The sequence below is a fragment of the Lactuca sativa genome, chromosome 4 (assembly GCF_002870075.4).
Source record: "Lactuca sativa cultivar Salinas chromosome 4, Lsat_Salinas_v11, whole genome shotgun sequence".
NCBI lineage: Eukaryota > Viridiplantae > Streptophyta > Magnoliopsida > Asterales > Asteraceae > Lactuca > Lactuca sativa.
Window position 1 is genome coordinate 369,918,180 of NC_056626.2, and position 17,313 is coordinate 369,935,492.

Genomic DNA, 17,313 nt, shown 5'->3' on the forward strand with positions numbered 1-17,313 from the left:
TCGACAAAAATCATCAACAACAACAAAGATATATCTATTACCACCAATGCTTTCGATGCCAGATGGGCCACAAAGATCGATGTGTAAACGTTTTAGTGGCTCAATTATTTTAGTATTGATGATTGTCGAGTGACTCTTTCTACTTTTCTTTCATATCTCACAAGTAGCACACAAATGTTCCTTCTCAAACTTTAGAAGAGGTAGCCCTCGTACAAGATTGCCAAGTACAAGTTTGTTGATATCATTGAAATTCAGATGAGAGAGTCTTCGGTGCCATAACCAACTATCATCCGAAGATGCTTTCGTAAGAAGGCAAATGGAAGGCTTCCCTTTTATCAGCTTTAAGTTCAAATGATACATTTCTCCCTTTCTTTTGGATTTTAGAAGTACCGCCTTAGATTTCTTTTCAATAATTTTTGAATCGTCATCATCAAATGACACTTTCAGCCCAATACCTGTAACCAATTTCTAGACACTTATTAGATTATGTTGTAGGCCTTGTACATAAGCTGCCTTTCGAATGGAGAAATCGCCATTCGTAATCATTCTGTAGCCTTTGATTTCCCCTGTGGCGTTGTTTCCAAACTTTACTCTGCCACCATCTTTTAACGATCAAAATTCTCTTAGTTCTTCTCACCTTCCAGCCATGTGACACGAAAATCCATTGTCAATATACCATTAAGAGTCGCACTGTTCGTCACGTATTACCTACAAAATTCAGAGAGATTTAGAAACCTAAACCATCTTGGGTCCTTGTGAGGATTTCTTAAGAATAGGAAAAATGTTAGTCATATCAAACCGAAACGAACTTTTTATTAAAACATTATTCTTCTCTTTTATTATTTTAAAAACTTCCATTTTATCATCATCAAGATTAATGTCAACTGCATTAGATTTTTGTTGAATGAATTCTTTGATTTTCTTAGCCATCTTTTTCGCAAATGTCTTTTCCTCCTTTTTCAAGTTAGCTTCGTATTCCTCGAGATAAATCTCTGGTTCCGAAACAACTTTATTTTTTCCCTTTACATCCTTTGATGTGTGAACTGGTTTTGAAGATTGTGGCTTTGGAGAAAACTTAGAGTTTTGCTTTTCAGTTGTTTTTGAAGCATGTGCTTTTGAAACATGTGAAGTTGAAACCTTTGGTTTTGAAAAGGAATTTGTTTTTGGTTCATAAATTGGAGAAGAATTCATATTTTGATTTGAAATTCTTTCTGAATTAAAAGAACTTTACTGGAACTCTTGTTTTTCCAAAAACGCTTTCTTTCTTTTAAGTTCTTCCTATATCTAACATTCAGCTATCGTTTCTTTTCAATTATTTCAGTAGAAGATTTGTGAATGTTAGATTTAGGTTTCTCTTTTTTGATAAACGTTTCATTTTGATCTGAAGAGATCTCATTCGGAATATCCTTCATGCCACTTTTCCGTCCTTATCGTAACTAAGATTCACACGATTCATAGGTTCTGAAACATATTTTCCTTTTGTTTTCCAATAGGTCAATTCAAAAAGACCTTTTGTTTCGTCTGCGTTGTCTATTGGTCCAGACTAGAAGTATTCATCACAACCATTCACATTATCATTATCAACAAGGGAAGTTAGTTCTGGAGTATCATTTATGTTCAGTCTGATTTTTATGAAAACTTGGTTTGGAACTGTTTGTACTTTCATAAAAATAGTGGCTTTTTCATTTAAAACTTTAGAGCCTTTATTTTCAACAATAAGAACGGATGCGATTGAATTTTCAGAAATTAACTTTTTCTTAGGCTCATCAGGATTTTGAACAGAAGCAGGACAATCTATCTCATCCTCTATAGAAATTTCACTCATATTGGTTTTCGTCAAATTCAGAAATGTTTTCAGAATTAAAAGTATTTTCTATACTTAATTCTCGCATAGTGAATTAAATTTTTGTATATTATTTGATTTGATTTGTTCTTTATCCTTTTTAGATAACAATTCTTTCAACATGTTTTTGTGATCTTTGGACTTAATATATTCCTCAATTTTCTCAAGTCCAACTCTGTAAGAATCCGAGATGTCATCTGAAGACACAATTAATTCACACTTATAGGAATGTGCATCGATTGCATCCCCTTTCAATTCAAGAAAGGCAAAATCATTTTGTGCAATCCTTTTCCCATTTCACACTCAAGATGCAATTGAGTAATATTGAAATATAAATGCTTAACTATCAAACAAAAAATATTTCTTTGTTTCAAAAGTGCTAAATTGTCTCTCTTGAGATAAATAACATCATCCTTTGACCTAGTAAGCTCTAATTCTAACTTCTCTACCCACAATCTCCTCTCTTCACTCTTATTCATTACCTTGTTGATTTGATCATTTAAATTAAAATTGCTACGACGAGTTATTTTGAAACTATCACTAAAATTTGAAATAGTGTATTTTAAATCATCTAATTCAGAAACATAACGGGTAACAGGAATATTAATGGGTTTAAGACTAGAGTGTACCTTATCGATGACTCTCTCATATTCTGAAACCTGCTTAGAAACAGTCTTCATTGCGAAACAACTTTCAGAATTTTGACCTCCGTTAGTTGCCTAACCTCTCTATTCAGAGATGTCGTTTTGAACCACCAAACATCTACCTTCCACACTCTGTATATTTGGCTTCACCACAAAGCACCCTCCATGTGTTGGCTTTCTAACTTCATCATCTTCCGAGTCAGTTGACTAAACCTCAACTCGTCCAAATTCTTCATATCCCTCTTGCACGATCAATTTTGGCTTCGCATTTGATCCATTCCTCTTCCGAAGCTCCTCAATCTTCTGAAGATAGTAAGATTCATCCTTTTCAGATTCCTTTTTCTCATTCATCCTCCTCAACATGCATTCCTTGGCAAAGTGATTCTTGCCATGATAATAATTGCATTCATAGCCAGAATCACCTAATTTTTTTCTCCTTTTTTCTCCTCATCAGCTTGAGAGTTCTTGAAACCCTCATCTCTAGCCTTTTTGGAACTGGAATTGCCACCCTGCCTATATTTGGTCCGAAAGCAAGATAATTTTTTCTTGTAGAACTTTTAAGGGTTAGAAACTAAAAGCGCCTTGTCTCATGGGGGTGTTGAGGGGGGGGGGGAAGTAGGCAGCTGTATGGGGCGTAATTTTTTTATTATATATTTATATTTAAAAATAAAAACTTATAATAATGATAAGGGCCCTTTTATGGTTCTTCACGGGCCTTTGAGGATATTTACTTTCTCAGGCCGGTCGTGCCTTGTCTTCTGTGGAGATTTCACTATCTGAGAGATTAGATTCCGAATCTTCTTCAGTCTTCTTCTTTCCCTTCACTACCAATGCTAGGGATCCCATACCAAAGACAATCTTTACCTCCTTGGTAACTTCATCTTCAAGGGATCTGTAACGTCCGTAGATCTGGGCTAGTCAATTTAGAGGCAATAGGGGTCGAAAACGACTTTTCGACAAAAGATAATTTAGAATAAATAATTTGAACCAAGTTGTAGTATATGTCACAAGGTTTCCATACATATAAAGAACGCCGAAATCCGAGTTATAACGAAGAAGTTATGACCCGACAAAGTTTCGCGACGGAACTAGCACAGCACCGGGAAGCGTAAATAGTGATTTTACGATAGAGCAAGATTTAGCCTTAGCGTTATAAACAAAAGTTGTAGAATATGTTAAACTAAGAACATTGATAAAAAGAACGCCCAAATCTGACTTCGTATAAAGAAGTTATGATTTTTCGAAGTTTCGGACTAGCAGTGTACAACCCGAAATTCGAATATTAGATCGAGCGGTTTTTAGCCAACACGACCTAAACGAGAATCGAAGATCTCGTTGAGAGTTGCGTAACGAGAAAAAGATGGGCGAAAACGGATGTCGGATGAAGAAGTTATGAGGATTTAACAGACCAATCCTGTCCCGGCCCGTTAATAATATAAAATTTAAAATCGAGTCAAAATTAGCCGACGAAGTCTAAACAAAAGTTGTAGAGTACGTTCCCACCTTCGCGTGGATATAAAGAACGTCGAAAACGGAGCTCGTATGTGAAAGTTATGATTTTTAGAAGTTGAGAGTGCAATTTGCGAAGCTGGTGATGACGTGGCACGATCCTAGCCTTCCCTTGCTCCCCACGGTCTCGCATCCGATGACCGACGCGTTACCCTCGCTTTACGCCCCGCGTCCGAGGTGAGTACGCCCCGCGTACCCTCGTGTCTTATCCATCCGAAGAAGGTGCGAGCCAGCTGTGCGAAGCTGGCAATCCTATCCGAGACTACGCCCAGCGTAGCCACGGACTACGCCCAGCGTAATCCGAGGCCTCGCTGGGTATAAAAGGAGGACGAGGGTTCCGCATTTTCCACACCTTTCTTCACTCTCTCTCTAACTATTCTAAACACTCCTAAACCCTAGGGAACCTCCCTAGCACCCGAGGGAAGCCCCGAGGCTCCCGGAGTCCCGAGAAAAAGAGCCTTTCGGTTTCGAAACGCTGCTCCAATTAAGTTCCGGTTTTCAATAAAATTCGCTGTAAGTGTGCTACGCTTACGCAATTTTTAATATAACTTTCAAATAATTATAGGAATGTTATTAGGTCCTTAAAATAATTATTTGGGCTATTATTACGAGTTATAGTGAGTGTTATTAACGCTTAATAATAGTCGGACTAATTTGTCACGGTTATCGTTAAACTAAACCCTAGTGGTATTGGTACTAGGTTTTATCGAAGGAAAATCGTTTTGAGAGTATCGAAGTGCTGTCCGAGTGCTGATTCATCACCTTTCAGGTGAGTTCATGGTCCTCAACTTACACATAGATATGAAGTATTTTATATAAACTACGTGCTATGTGTGCTTATTGTCTGAATACTTGCTGTCTATGCTGGATGAACGTTCTATACATGTTTTAAATGACTTAAAACTGTATACGTATTTTATATATACGAATATGTTGGGTATGACATGGGTAGATGAATGATGAGAGATATAAGATGATGAGAGTATACTTTGGCAGCTATAGACTTAGTGCCTATGGGACGAACACCGTTAGCTATGGACTTAGTACCTATTAGTTAGACGCTGGTAGCTATGGATTTAGTACCTGATAGGAACTGGTAGCTATGGATTTAGTACCTGTTAGGAGCTGGTAGCTATGGATTTAGTACCTGATAGGAATTGGTAGCTATGGATTTAGTACCTGTTAGGAGCTGGTAGCTATGGACTTAGTACCTGTTAGGAATTGGTAGCTATGGACTTAGTACCTATTAGATAAACACTGGTAGCTATGGATTTAGTACCCGATGAGTAGACTATAGTAGCTATGGATTTAGTGCCATTCCTATAACTCTAGAAGTAAGGGACTTCGGAATAAACGAATGCAGGATAGATGACTCTTAGGTTAAATCCTTAAGAGTAAAGAAGATAATGGGGATGAGTAATTGGGTTGATTGTTTGATTGTTTAAACATAATAATTATATTATTGTGGGTTGAAAACCCTATGTACTCACCAGGTTTCCCAACCTGACCCACTCAGTTTATTTATATCACAGGCGTTGATATGAAGTCACATTACACTAAGAGATTAAAGAGATGTAGATCACTAGTGTAAATAAATGTAAGTTCTGTTTATGCTTATGTTTCTGTATTGACAATGACATCCCAAATGTTTTAAAATGAATAAAATACGTTTCTTCGAAAATGTTTTTAATAATGTATTCATCGTGTTTTTCTGGGAACAAATTGCGCAACATTTTTAAGAAAAGAAGTACTCTGGTTTTTATAAAGCATAAACAAAATCGGTCTTTTCTGGCCGTGTTTTTGGGGATGTCACAGTTGGTATCAGAGCATTAGTTTAAGCGAACTAGGAATATGGATTGATTTCTAGACTTAAACTTAGAATGCTAAGCGATGATTGTGAGGTGTGAGCACTAGCTTATTTAGGGAAAATGCCTAACATGCTTTTATGTGCTAAATATTTTATGATATGAAATATATGAACGGATCTATGGTCTGTTGCCGACCGGATCTGGAAACTTTATGTGTTCAGATTTCTAAACGTTTAATTAAGATATTAGAACTGGCATATAATTTGTTGGAGAGATAAGGAGAGTTATACGTCGATCGTAAATAAAATCTTCTCTATCTAAATTCTCGTCACTCTACACAGGACATCTAAATTCGATGTATAGATCAACATGATGAACACTCAAAGCGGATTCGGAGATAGTAAGCCACAGCCTAAGCCACTAGTGAGTGAACATACACCAGAAGTAGCAGTCGCACCCAAGCCAATCACGATGGAAGGAGTACAGGCAATGGTGCGGATGATGTTGGATCAACAGATGTGAGAAACAAGGTGCTTAATTCAACAAAGTAAGGACGAACTTACTGTGCCAGTACGCCAGGCACCCGCTCTTGAGGCAACCATCTGGGTTGCTAAGTCTGTCGAAGAAAAGATCAACGATAGGCTCGCCAACAAAGTTGAAGTTGGCAAGAAGAGGAAATTTGAGGGATCTTCAAGGTCCAACAAGAAAAACTTATCTTCACAGTCTAGAGGAGAAAGAGGTAAAGCAAAATGGTGTAGCAAGAAATGCCCTAAGGAAGTGACCTACTTTAAATGCTGGAAGATTGGTCATAATGCCCACAAATGCTCAACCAGGGAGGAAGTTTGCCTTAAGTGTAGTGGAGAGGGACACTTCAAGCAAGATTGTCCGATGAGAGCAACAACGCCAAATGTACTGCTAAAGCACTATGAGGGATACGACGAGAAGGTGACTTGCTACAAATGTGGAAGGATAGGGCATTACGCCAGCAAGTGCATGTCTAAGAGTAAGGTGTGCTATGGATGTAACAAAGAAGGACATTTACGTAGGGACTGCCCGAAGAGACATGAAGCAGCTGACAAGGTAATCAAAAGTGAGGATTGATATCCGGAGATCAAGCTATGAATGTAAACATAGTATGGTAGGGGTAGCCTAATAGAGGAACGATCTAGGGTGAACTTGAACATCTATGTAATAGTTTCAAGAAATAATAAAGCCTTCATTTTGTTATCTGATGTGTTAAAATGTTATGTGATTTTCTTGTATGGTGACTTGGAAAACTGCGAGACAATACTTGGGACGAGTATGAGTAGGTGTGAAAGGTAGTAGATGCATATACTACCGGAAGCATAGGACTCACGCTTGGATCAAGGAAAGTCACAAGGTTACCAAGAAGCTAGTAAATGATTTTGTTTTATTCAAGTATGTCGTTACCATTGTTTCGGTATTGACTAAGAAATTTGTTGTTATTCCGACCCTAGTGGTCATATCAAATTGAGTCCGACTACAATAAGTATGTTGCATGATTCAAAGAACCAAGTTCGATGTAGCACCGACTTAAGCCAGAAGAATTAATCAAAGCGATCAGTAGAGGTATCGCGACAGTTGCTAGAAATGCTACCTTCTAAGATGTGATCTAGAACATGAAGGAAGGTATAGTATGTTCTGGAATTTGACTCTAAGAGACTTGAGTCTAAGCTTTCCAACATACGATGAAAGGTCATTAGAATATGACACATCAGTCCATTGTAGTAATAAAAGAACTTATCTTAATTTCATAACAACTGAGGATTGACATTGTGGCTTGAAGGTCATAATTTGGAGTCTAATATGAGATAGAGAGCGGATGCAAGACCGAGCATCGCCTGTAGTCAAGGAGTCTAAGAGTTAGATATTTGTTCGAAAAAACATCAAAGTTATGACTTAGGATGAATAGATAACGAATGGAGTCATCATGTGAGCCCTGTTTCGTTGACGATTCCGGGACGTAATCATCCTAAGGGGGAGATAATTGTAACGCCCGTAGATCCGGGCTAGTCAATTTAGAGGCAATAGGGGTCGAAAACGACTTTTCGACAAAAGATTATTTAGAATAAATAATTTGAACCAAGTTGTAGTATATGTCACAAGGTTTCCATACATATAAAGAACGCCGAAATCCGAGTTATAACGAAGAAGTTATGACCCGACAAAGTTTCGCAACGGAACTAGCACAGCACCGGGAAGCGTAAATAGTGAATTTACGATAGAGCAAGATTTAGCCTTAGCGTTATAAACAAAAGTCGTAGAATATGTTAAACTAAGAACATTGATAAAAAGAACGCCCAAATCTGACTTCGTATAAAGAAGTTATGATTTTTCGAAGTTTCGGACTAGCAGTGTACAGCCCGAAATTTGAATATTAGATCGAGCGGTTTTTAGCTGACACGACCTAAACGAGAATCGAAGATCTCGTTGAGAGTAGCATAACGAGAAAAAGATGGGCGAAAACGGATGTCGGATGAAGAAGTTATGAGGATTTAACAGACCAATCCTGTCCCGGCCCGTTAATAATATAAAATTTAAAATCGAGTCAAAATTAGCCGACGAACTCTAAACAAAAGTTGTAGAGTACGTTCCCACCTTCGCGTGGATATAAAGAACGTCGAAAACGGAGCTTGTATGTGAATGTTATGATTTTTAGAAGTTGAGAGTGCAATTTGCGAAGCTGGTGATGACGTGGCACGATCCTAGCCTTCCCTTGCTCCCCACGGTCTCGCATCCGATGACCGACGCGTCACCCTTGCTTTACGCCCCGCGTCTGAGGTGAGTACGCCACGCGTACCCTCGTGTCTTATCCATCCGAAGAAGGTGCGAGCCAGCTGTGCGAAGCTGGCAATCCTATCCGACACTACGCCCAGCGTAGCCAAGGACTACGCCCAGCGTAATCCGAGGCCTCGCTGGGTATATAAGGAGGATGAGGGTTCCACATTTTCCACACCTTTCTTCACTCTCTCTCTAACTTCTTTCTCTCTCTAAGTATTCTAAACACTCCTAAACCTTAGGGAACCTCCCTAGCACCCGAGGGAAGCCCCGAGGCCCCCGGAGTCCCGAGAAAAAGAGCCTTTCGGTTTCGAAACGCTGCTCCAATTAAGTTCCGGTTTTCGATAAAATTCGCTGTAAGTGTGCTACGCTTACGCAATTTTTAATATAGCTTTCAAATAATTATAGAAATGTTATTAGGTCCTTAAAATAATTATTTGGCCTATTATTACGATTTATATTGAGTGTTATTAACGCTTAATAATAGTCGAACTAATTTGTCGCGGTTATCGTTAAACTAAACCCTACTAGTATTGGTACTAGGTTTTATCGAAGGAAAATCGTTTTGAGAGTATTGAAGCGCTGTCCGAGTGCTGAGTCATCACCTTTCAGGTGAGTGCATGGTCCCCTTCAACTTACACATATATATGAAGTATTTTATATAAACTACGTGCTATGTGTGCTTATTGTCTGAATACTTGCTGTCTATGCTAGATGAACGTTCTATACATGTTTTAAATGACTTAAACTGTATACGTATTTTATATATACGAATATGTTGGGTATGACATGGGTAGATGAATGATGAGAGATATAAGATGATGAGAGTATACTTTGGCAGGTATAGACTTAGTGCCTATGGGACGAACACCGGTAGCTATGGACTTAGTACCTATTAGTTAGACGCTGGTAGCTATGAATTTAGTACCTGATTGGAACTGGTAGCTATGGATTTAGTACCTGTTAGGAGCTGGTAGCTATGGATTTAGTACCTGATAGGAATTGGTAGCTATGGATTTAGTACCTGTTAGGAGCTAGTAGCTATGGATTTAGTACTTGATAGGAATTGGTAGCTATGGATTTAGTACTTGTTAGGAGCTGGTAGTTATGGACTTAGTACCTGTTAGGAGTTGGTAGCTATAGACTTAGTACCTATTAGATAAACACGGGTAGCTATGGATTTAGTACCCGATGAGTAGACTATAGTAGCTATGGATTTAGTGCCAGTCCTATAACTCTAGAAGTAAGGGACTTCGGAATAAACGAATGCAGGATAGATGACTCTTAGGTTAAATCCTTAAGAGTAAAGAAGATAATGGGGATGGGTAATTTGGTTGATTGTTTGATTGTTTAAACATAATAATTATATTATTGTGGGTTGAAAACCCTATGTACTCACCAGGTTTCCCAACCTGACCCACTCAGTTTATTTATATCACATGCGTTGATATGAAGTCACATTACACTGAGAGATTAAAGAGATGTAGATCACTAGTGTAAATAAATGTAAGTTCTGTTTATGCTTATGTTTTTGTATCGACAATGACATCCCAAATGTTTTAAAATGAATAAAATACGTTTCTTCGAAAATGTTTTTAATAACGTATTCATCGTGTTTTTCTGGGAACAAATTTCGCAACATTTTTAAGAAAAGAAGTACTCTGATTTTTATAAAGCATAAACAAAATTGGTATTTTCTGGCCGTGATTTTGGGGATGTCACAGGATCTAAGAATTCCCACAGGCTTTGCCAAAGAGTAACTCTTGAATTTTTCATGTTTCTTCACAGTGGACACAATCTCTTTCCATTCTGACCTAAGGCCATTCATAAACGTCACTTTCTGTTCAATGACCATTCGCTCAAGATTATATTTGAGCATTCTACTCAGCAAGTGGTTGAAGTGATTGAACGTTTGATCAAGCTTCTCATCGGGTTTCTGAACAAGTGAACCAAACTTAGACAGAAGTGTCGTTTGTAAAGAATGTTCTAGATCTGCATCTCCAGAATATAACTCCTTTAGTCTGTCCCATATTTCCTTAGTAGTAGTATATACACTTACATGATGACAGGTATCCGGTGGAAGAGCAAACCATATAATTCTCATCGTCTTTATATTTCTTAACAGCTTCTCCTTTTCATCCTAAGGAACATTAGTGCGTTCAACAAGAAGTGCATTGTATCCAACCTGAGTCTTCATAACCTTCCTGGTTGCAGTGTGCGAAAAAGTCTTTTAAGTCATCGCTTGCCAAATGGTTAAACCATGTTCTTTAATGCCAAGAACATAGTCTTCAAAGTGCAACACCCAGACTTCATAATATTGTGGGAAGAGGATTGGGATCCTAGTTGTAGATCTGATACTATTGCAAAGATTGACAGAAAGAGTATGAGGATCTTCGGGCTGCATGATGGCTAGATTAACAAGACTGGTATAGAATCAGATGTGTAAAAAAATAATCGAGTTTAGGGTAAAAATCAGGATGTAGATCTAACGTCTATAGTCAATAGAAACAATCAAGACGATAAGAACAGATCCAATAAAAATGAAAAACCATAACACAACTTGACAGAAGAGTAGCGTATGAGTTACACTATCTCCTGCTCTGATACCAATTGTAGAAAACAATAATTACTTAGATCAATAGATTATATCAACGTTAGTGAATAAACAACAAGAACAATAAAGATCAAATAGTGTCAAATATTACATTGAATAGCTTTAGAAGAGTTCAACGTGAACTTCACGGTGAAAGTTAGGTAGGGCGATACAATCGTTAACCCTAATTGTTACATGCATGCACATTAAATAGTCTAACCCTAGAAAGTAATAAACATAGATGGAGAGGCCCAAACAGGTGTAAATGAGACTATAATAGCATATACAATTGACACAACACATAATAAGCCCAACAGTTATAAGACATAATGAACGTTTTCACGTGGTTAAGGGAAGATTTCAACACTCCATACAAACGATTCATCAATGTTTTCACGAGATCGTAACTGCAATGATGTGTTTTGAAAAAAGAAATTATAGTTCCAATAACTCCTAATCCAACAAGACATAACTCTGAATGACATAGACAGTTAAAAGAGATTTTTTTCGGAGTAATGCTGCATTAGATGGAACACTTATACATGTGGTTATGTCCGTTGATCAACAAAGTCATCATAAGGGAAGAGGAAAAGGTGAATGTTTTCAAAATGTAATAGGAATTTGTGGTTTTGATATGGTATTCACATTTGTTTGGGCTGGATGGGAGGGTATATCACATGATTCAAGAGTTTTGAAAGAAATTGCATTCATTCCGACTTCAGGATTTCAATTACCTCCACAAGGTTTGCAGTCTTTATATAACTTTTATTATCTATCTTCTTTATATAACTTATTTGCAGATAAGTATTACCTTTGTGATGCCGCATATACAAACACTCACGGGTTTATGGCTCCGTACCGTAATACTAGATATTGGTTAACCGATTTTCGAAGAAGCAGACCTTTAATTAGAGAAGAAAGGTTTAATCATGCTCATGCACAACTTATAAATGTTATTGAGCGTGTTTATGGTGTATTGAAGGCGAGATTACCAATCTTAAAACAAATGACTCTTTATCCTTTTGTAGTGCAAAGAGACATAGTCACTCCTTGTGTCGCGGACCATATTTTTAAAAGGAAATACAAATGACTTGTTTACAAATTTTTAGGAATAGACTATGGTTACTCTTGACGTCCAAGGTGGAGGAATTGATAGAGAAAACATACAAGACATAGATTGGGGTCCAGAAGCCGTTCCATATATGCGTGTTTTGCGTGTTCATATTGCAAATTAATTACTTTCACCTACCTTGAATTAAACTATTATGTTATTTTAAATTTCTTTATGTTTTCATTTTGATATTAAATTACTTATGTTTAATTTACATTTTGTATGACAATCTATATGTTTTTTATAGTTATTCAGCAACTTCGTCCATCACTATATAGAACAGGAAGGTAAAATGATCATTTTTCATTAGTCAGCACATTCAGTTAGATGTACAATCAAACAACATTGTTTCTTACTTAGTCAAGATTTCTTATCCAGACAAACATTTTCCAATCATCAACTATCAAACGGGGCCTAAATAGTTTAGATAAAGTTCACACGACAAAAATTATTTATATATTAAATAAAATATATTTACATTATTATTAAAATTAGTAAGTTTTATTTTGTTTATTTATATAAATATTACATATTCTACCTCATAGTTTTTTGGTTTTTTATTTGATTGTAATTAATACAAAATTTAATAGACTTCTTTAAAATTTCGCATATGGTCCTTATAAGAAACTTCACAAATGGTCATTAGGCGAAATTTCATAAAATATCAAAAATAGTCCTTATCATAAATTCCTTCAACTAAACAGATCCATCATAAGGACCACAGGGACCACTAGAGTGTAAGGTTTTGTCTAAAAGGACTATTCATGCAAAAAAAAGTTTCATAAAAGGTATTTTGCAGATAAAATTAAACCATAAGGACCATTTACGAAATTTTGTCTAATAATATTAATAGTATAGTAATTAATAATAAGGGATTATGCCATAAAATCCTTAAGTTTGGTCGAAAATGTCGGTTTTACCCTGCAATAGATTTTTGGTTCGTTTATGCTGTAAACTTGCCATTTTTTTTCTTTCAGTTTTGCCCTTTTTACCTGTAATAGCAGGTTTTCAGATTACTATGAAATATTATTTACGAAAAATCCCTTAGGTTACAAATATATCGCAAAAAAACCCCTTAAAAATATAATTTTTAATAACGGTTTGGAATATTTTGTTAATGATTCACGAATTCATATTGATGAAGACAGAATGACATCACTTCCAGTAAAGACCGAATATAATAAAATCCTTCGTAGTAACGTTAATATATTTCGATAGAGAGCTTCCTGGGATCGTTTTCGTACTAAAACAAACTTCTCTAGCTGTGGTATTTACATTTGTTTTCCTTTTGCTCAATTTGTAACAACTTTACATAAAGATATCCGACATGTGCTCTTCGAGTGTGAAATGACATCCCATATTATTCTCAAGATATGTTGTTGGTGTGATATAGACTTATATAATCTTATTTTTATCCGTAATTTTCATGGTTTTTTTGGATTCGTTGTATATATTTAAGGTTCGTAAAGCAGTTTTGGAAGTGAGCATAGTCTCTATGTGCTGACACTATTTACATGCAATTATTTTTAAAGGAAATAAAAAATAAATTATATGTTTAAAAGGTTTTTGTTTTAGAAATAATAATATATCATATTTTTCTTATAAAAATAAATATCGTTTTATAAGTTATTATTTCTGAAACACAAACATAAACCTTTAAACATATAAAATATAAATATATTTGTCTAAGTAATTATACATATATATTTTTTTTATAAAAAAATATGATACATTATTATTTCTGAAATAAACACCTTTTAAACATATAAAATATTTTTATTTTTCTTAAAAAAATAAATTGAACGTAATTAATCTCATATTATTCATATGTTTAACTATTTTAGTATATGTAACAACGTAGTTAATTATTATCTAACGATGTTTTTTAGTTTTGTTTTGAAAAGTTTAAGTATCAATTAAGAATTCACAATTTGATAAAACTAAATAATTTTTTAAAATTTAAATATCTAAAGTTTATATCGAACCAATAATAAATTTCCGTACTTTTCGGTTTTGGTTTCATAATATAAATATGGTAAATTTATATTGGTTTGATATAACCTTTTGATATTTAAATATTTTTTAAAAAGAATTATTTTGTTTTATCAAAATTTGAATATATATATATATTTGTATTTTATATATTTATAATCTTAAGGATATTTTGCAAAATATTTATAAAATTAAGGGTTTTTTTCCAAATAATATTATGGTAATCAGGAAACCTGATATGCAGGTAAAAAACGCAAAACCAACATTAAAAAATGACAAGTTTGCAGGATAAACTACTACCATCATTATCACATTATCCCTAATAATAATAACCATAATACTATAAGTTAGCTTTACATAATATTAACATATGTCGCTAATTATCTAAACTTTTGTGGCAGGATTAGCATGGGCTGATGACCGTCAATGATCCACTGGTAATGTGTTACTATGTCTTTATAATTATGTTATTAGATTTTGTGGGAGTTCCATCGCTAATTAGGGATGCATTTTGTGGTTCCATCATTAATAAGGGACGGGTTCCATCTTTCATTCACTTTAATCTTTAAAATAAAAACATTAATTTATGTTGTGTTTGTTATATGAGATAACACCAGACGAAATTAGACTAGACAAATCTTTTAGTGATATTTTCGATGATAGAGCTAGTTATCATCCTTCCTTGGTCCTTTTTGGTTGATGGAAAATTACAATTGTCTTAATGATACCAATATGAGTTTCAGTTCAATATTTGACAAACAAAATAGACGAGATCCTTTTTTGGTGTCATGTCATGTATTAACAAAAAAGGGTTTATAATCTGAAGGGCCACTCCAGCAATACTACTTTTGTCATATGTACAGCGTATCAATGATGAGGGTATATTACACATTTTTTATATTTATTGAGACGGTTATTACCGTTCGTCATCTATTAGACCATCCGGTGTACATTGCACGAAGCCGTCCGTGGTCTAGTTGGCCACGAACCACGGCCGTGCACACCACCCCGATGGTTCGTGGTGGGTCGTGGTCGTGGCCTTCCGTGGCCCGGACAACGAATGCAAACGACCAATAGCCTCCGATGCGCAAAGAATTCGACCGTTTCTTGTGTAGCCGTTGTGTAGCCGTTGTTAAACGGCTAGATTTATAAAAAATAAATAAATAAATAAATAAATAATTTATTTACCTATAAATACCATACTTTTACTCCTTATTTTTTACACCATTCTTTTCTTTCTCTATACACAAACTACACACTACATCTTCACAACCAAAAATCATGGATCTCAACCAAAATACCTCTCCAAACTACCGAAATCGCAAACCCGATAACGCTTTTGCGTTAGACACAACACCTCGACAATTCCCGACGATGGAGTCACCTCAAGGCGGTTTTATCAATCTACTTCAAAGTGGTTCCCCTATCCAACAAACACCACTTTTCCAACAACAATATCAACCTTTTTCGGCTTTCCAACAACAACAATACCAACAATTTCAACAATTCCAACAACTACAACAACTCCAACAACAATCGTCACAACAACAACAACCACCAAGCTCACAACCACCACTTTTGCCGGATTTTGTTCCGGAAACGCAACCTTCACCACCACCTCAACCAAAAAAGAAAAAAGGAAAAAAACCGGCCCGACCCACTACCAACCAAGAAAGGGTCCCATGGACAAAAGAAGAAGAAGAAAAGTTAGCGGAGGCATGGGTGGCGGCTTCCGAAGATCCAATTGTAGGAGATAGCCAGACGTACGGAAGTTTTTGGGAAAAAGTCCGAGTCATTTTTTACGAGTTAATGGAAAGTCAAGCTCGAAATGCCGATCAAATTACGTCGAAATGGCGAGATATTCGATTAAAATGCACCGATTTTGGAGGAATCTACAACAATCTCCTAAACATACGCAAAAGCGGCTCGAACGATTTTGATGTTTTCAAGGCGGCCATGGACCAATATGAAAAAACAACGCCTACACGCAAAGCTTTTCCGTATATGAAGCCGTGGCTAAAATTGAAAGACTCCCCAAAATGGAAAGAGCAAACGGAAGGAAGTTCCCAATCTTCCGGTTCAAAGCGTTCGAGAAACCCCGATGGAACTTCTCAACAATCGGACGGCCGAACACACATCGACATCAACGACGATCCGATAGATCTTGAAACCGACCAACCTCTTCCTCGGCCCGTTGGAAGAAATAAAGCAAAAAAAGCGGCGTCAACATCTTCGAATTCTAGTGTTATGGATATGTTCGGCGATAAATTTGATCGATATGTGCAGCTTCAAGAAACGAAGGCCGAGGTGATGACTCGGATGGAAAAAAAAATGATCGAAGCACAAACATCATTTCAAGAGGCACAAGAGACACTCCAAACAAAAACCGATATGGAAATCTTGAAAATGAAAGCGGACGACCTTGAGGGCGAAGACTTGGAACTTTTTCTAGCAATGAAAGAGTCGGTTCGAGCCCGACGTAGGCGTAAGGAGTAGTTTATTTTATGTATGGTTGAAATTTTTATTTTTTTTAATGTTTTTTTTTAATTTTTTTTAAATTAACTAATGTAATTTTTATTTTGATTGTTATTTTTATTTTATTTTTTAATTTCAATTAATTTAGTTTTTATTTAATGTAATTTGGTATTTTAATTTAATGGAAAAATAGTATTAAAAAAATGTTTTTAATGTATTTTTGAATTAAATTTAAATAAAAAAATGAGGTGGAGTGGTGTTTTAATGTATTTTTGAATTAAATTTAAATAAAAAAATGAGGTGGAGTGGTGTGTTTAGTGGTAAGTACCCCATGTATGTAGTAGTGGAATGTGGTGCTGATGTGGCACCCACCACATATGTGGTATGTGGTGGGTATAACGGATGACCTTATACATGAACTTTAAACGACGTATTTATCTGATCACAAACAATCACTTTATATAAAATGCTCATTTTCTGTTTAAATAGTAAAAATAATGATGGGTACAGTGGAGTTAAACTGAAAGGAACAAGAAATG

The 17,313-nt window shown here is 35.8% G+C and overlaps 1 protein-coding gene across 1 annotated transcript; it reads left to right on the top strand.

Annotated features, from left to right (window-relative positions):
- The first annotated feature begins 16,108 nt into the window (after positions 1-16,108).
- On the top strand, positions 16,109-16,795 carry LOC111891506 (glutathione S-transferase T2-like). Its single transcript, XM_023887564.2, has one exon. It carries the CDS (start codon positions 16,109-16,111, stop codon positions 16,793-16,795), a length of 687 nt encoding a protein of 228 aa, XP_023743332.2.
- The last annotated feature ends 518 nt before the right edge of the window (positions 16,796-17,313 follow it).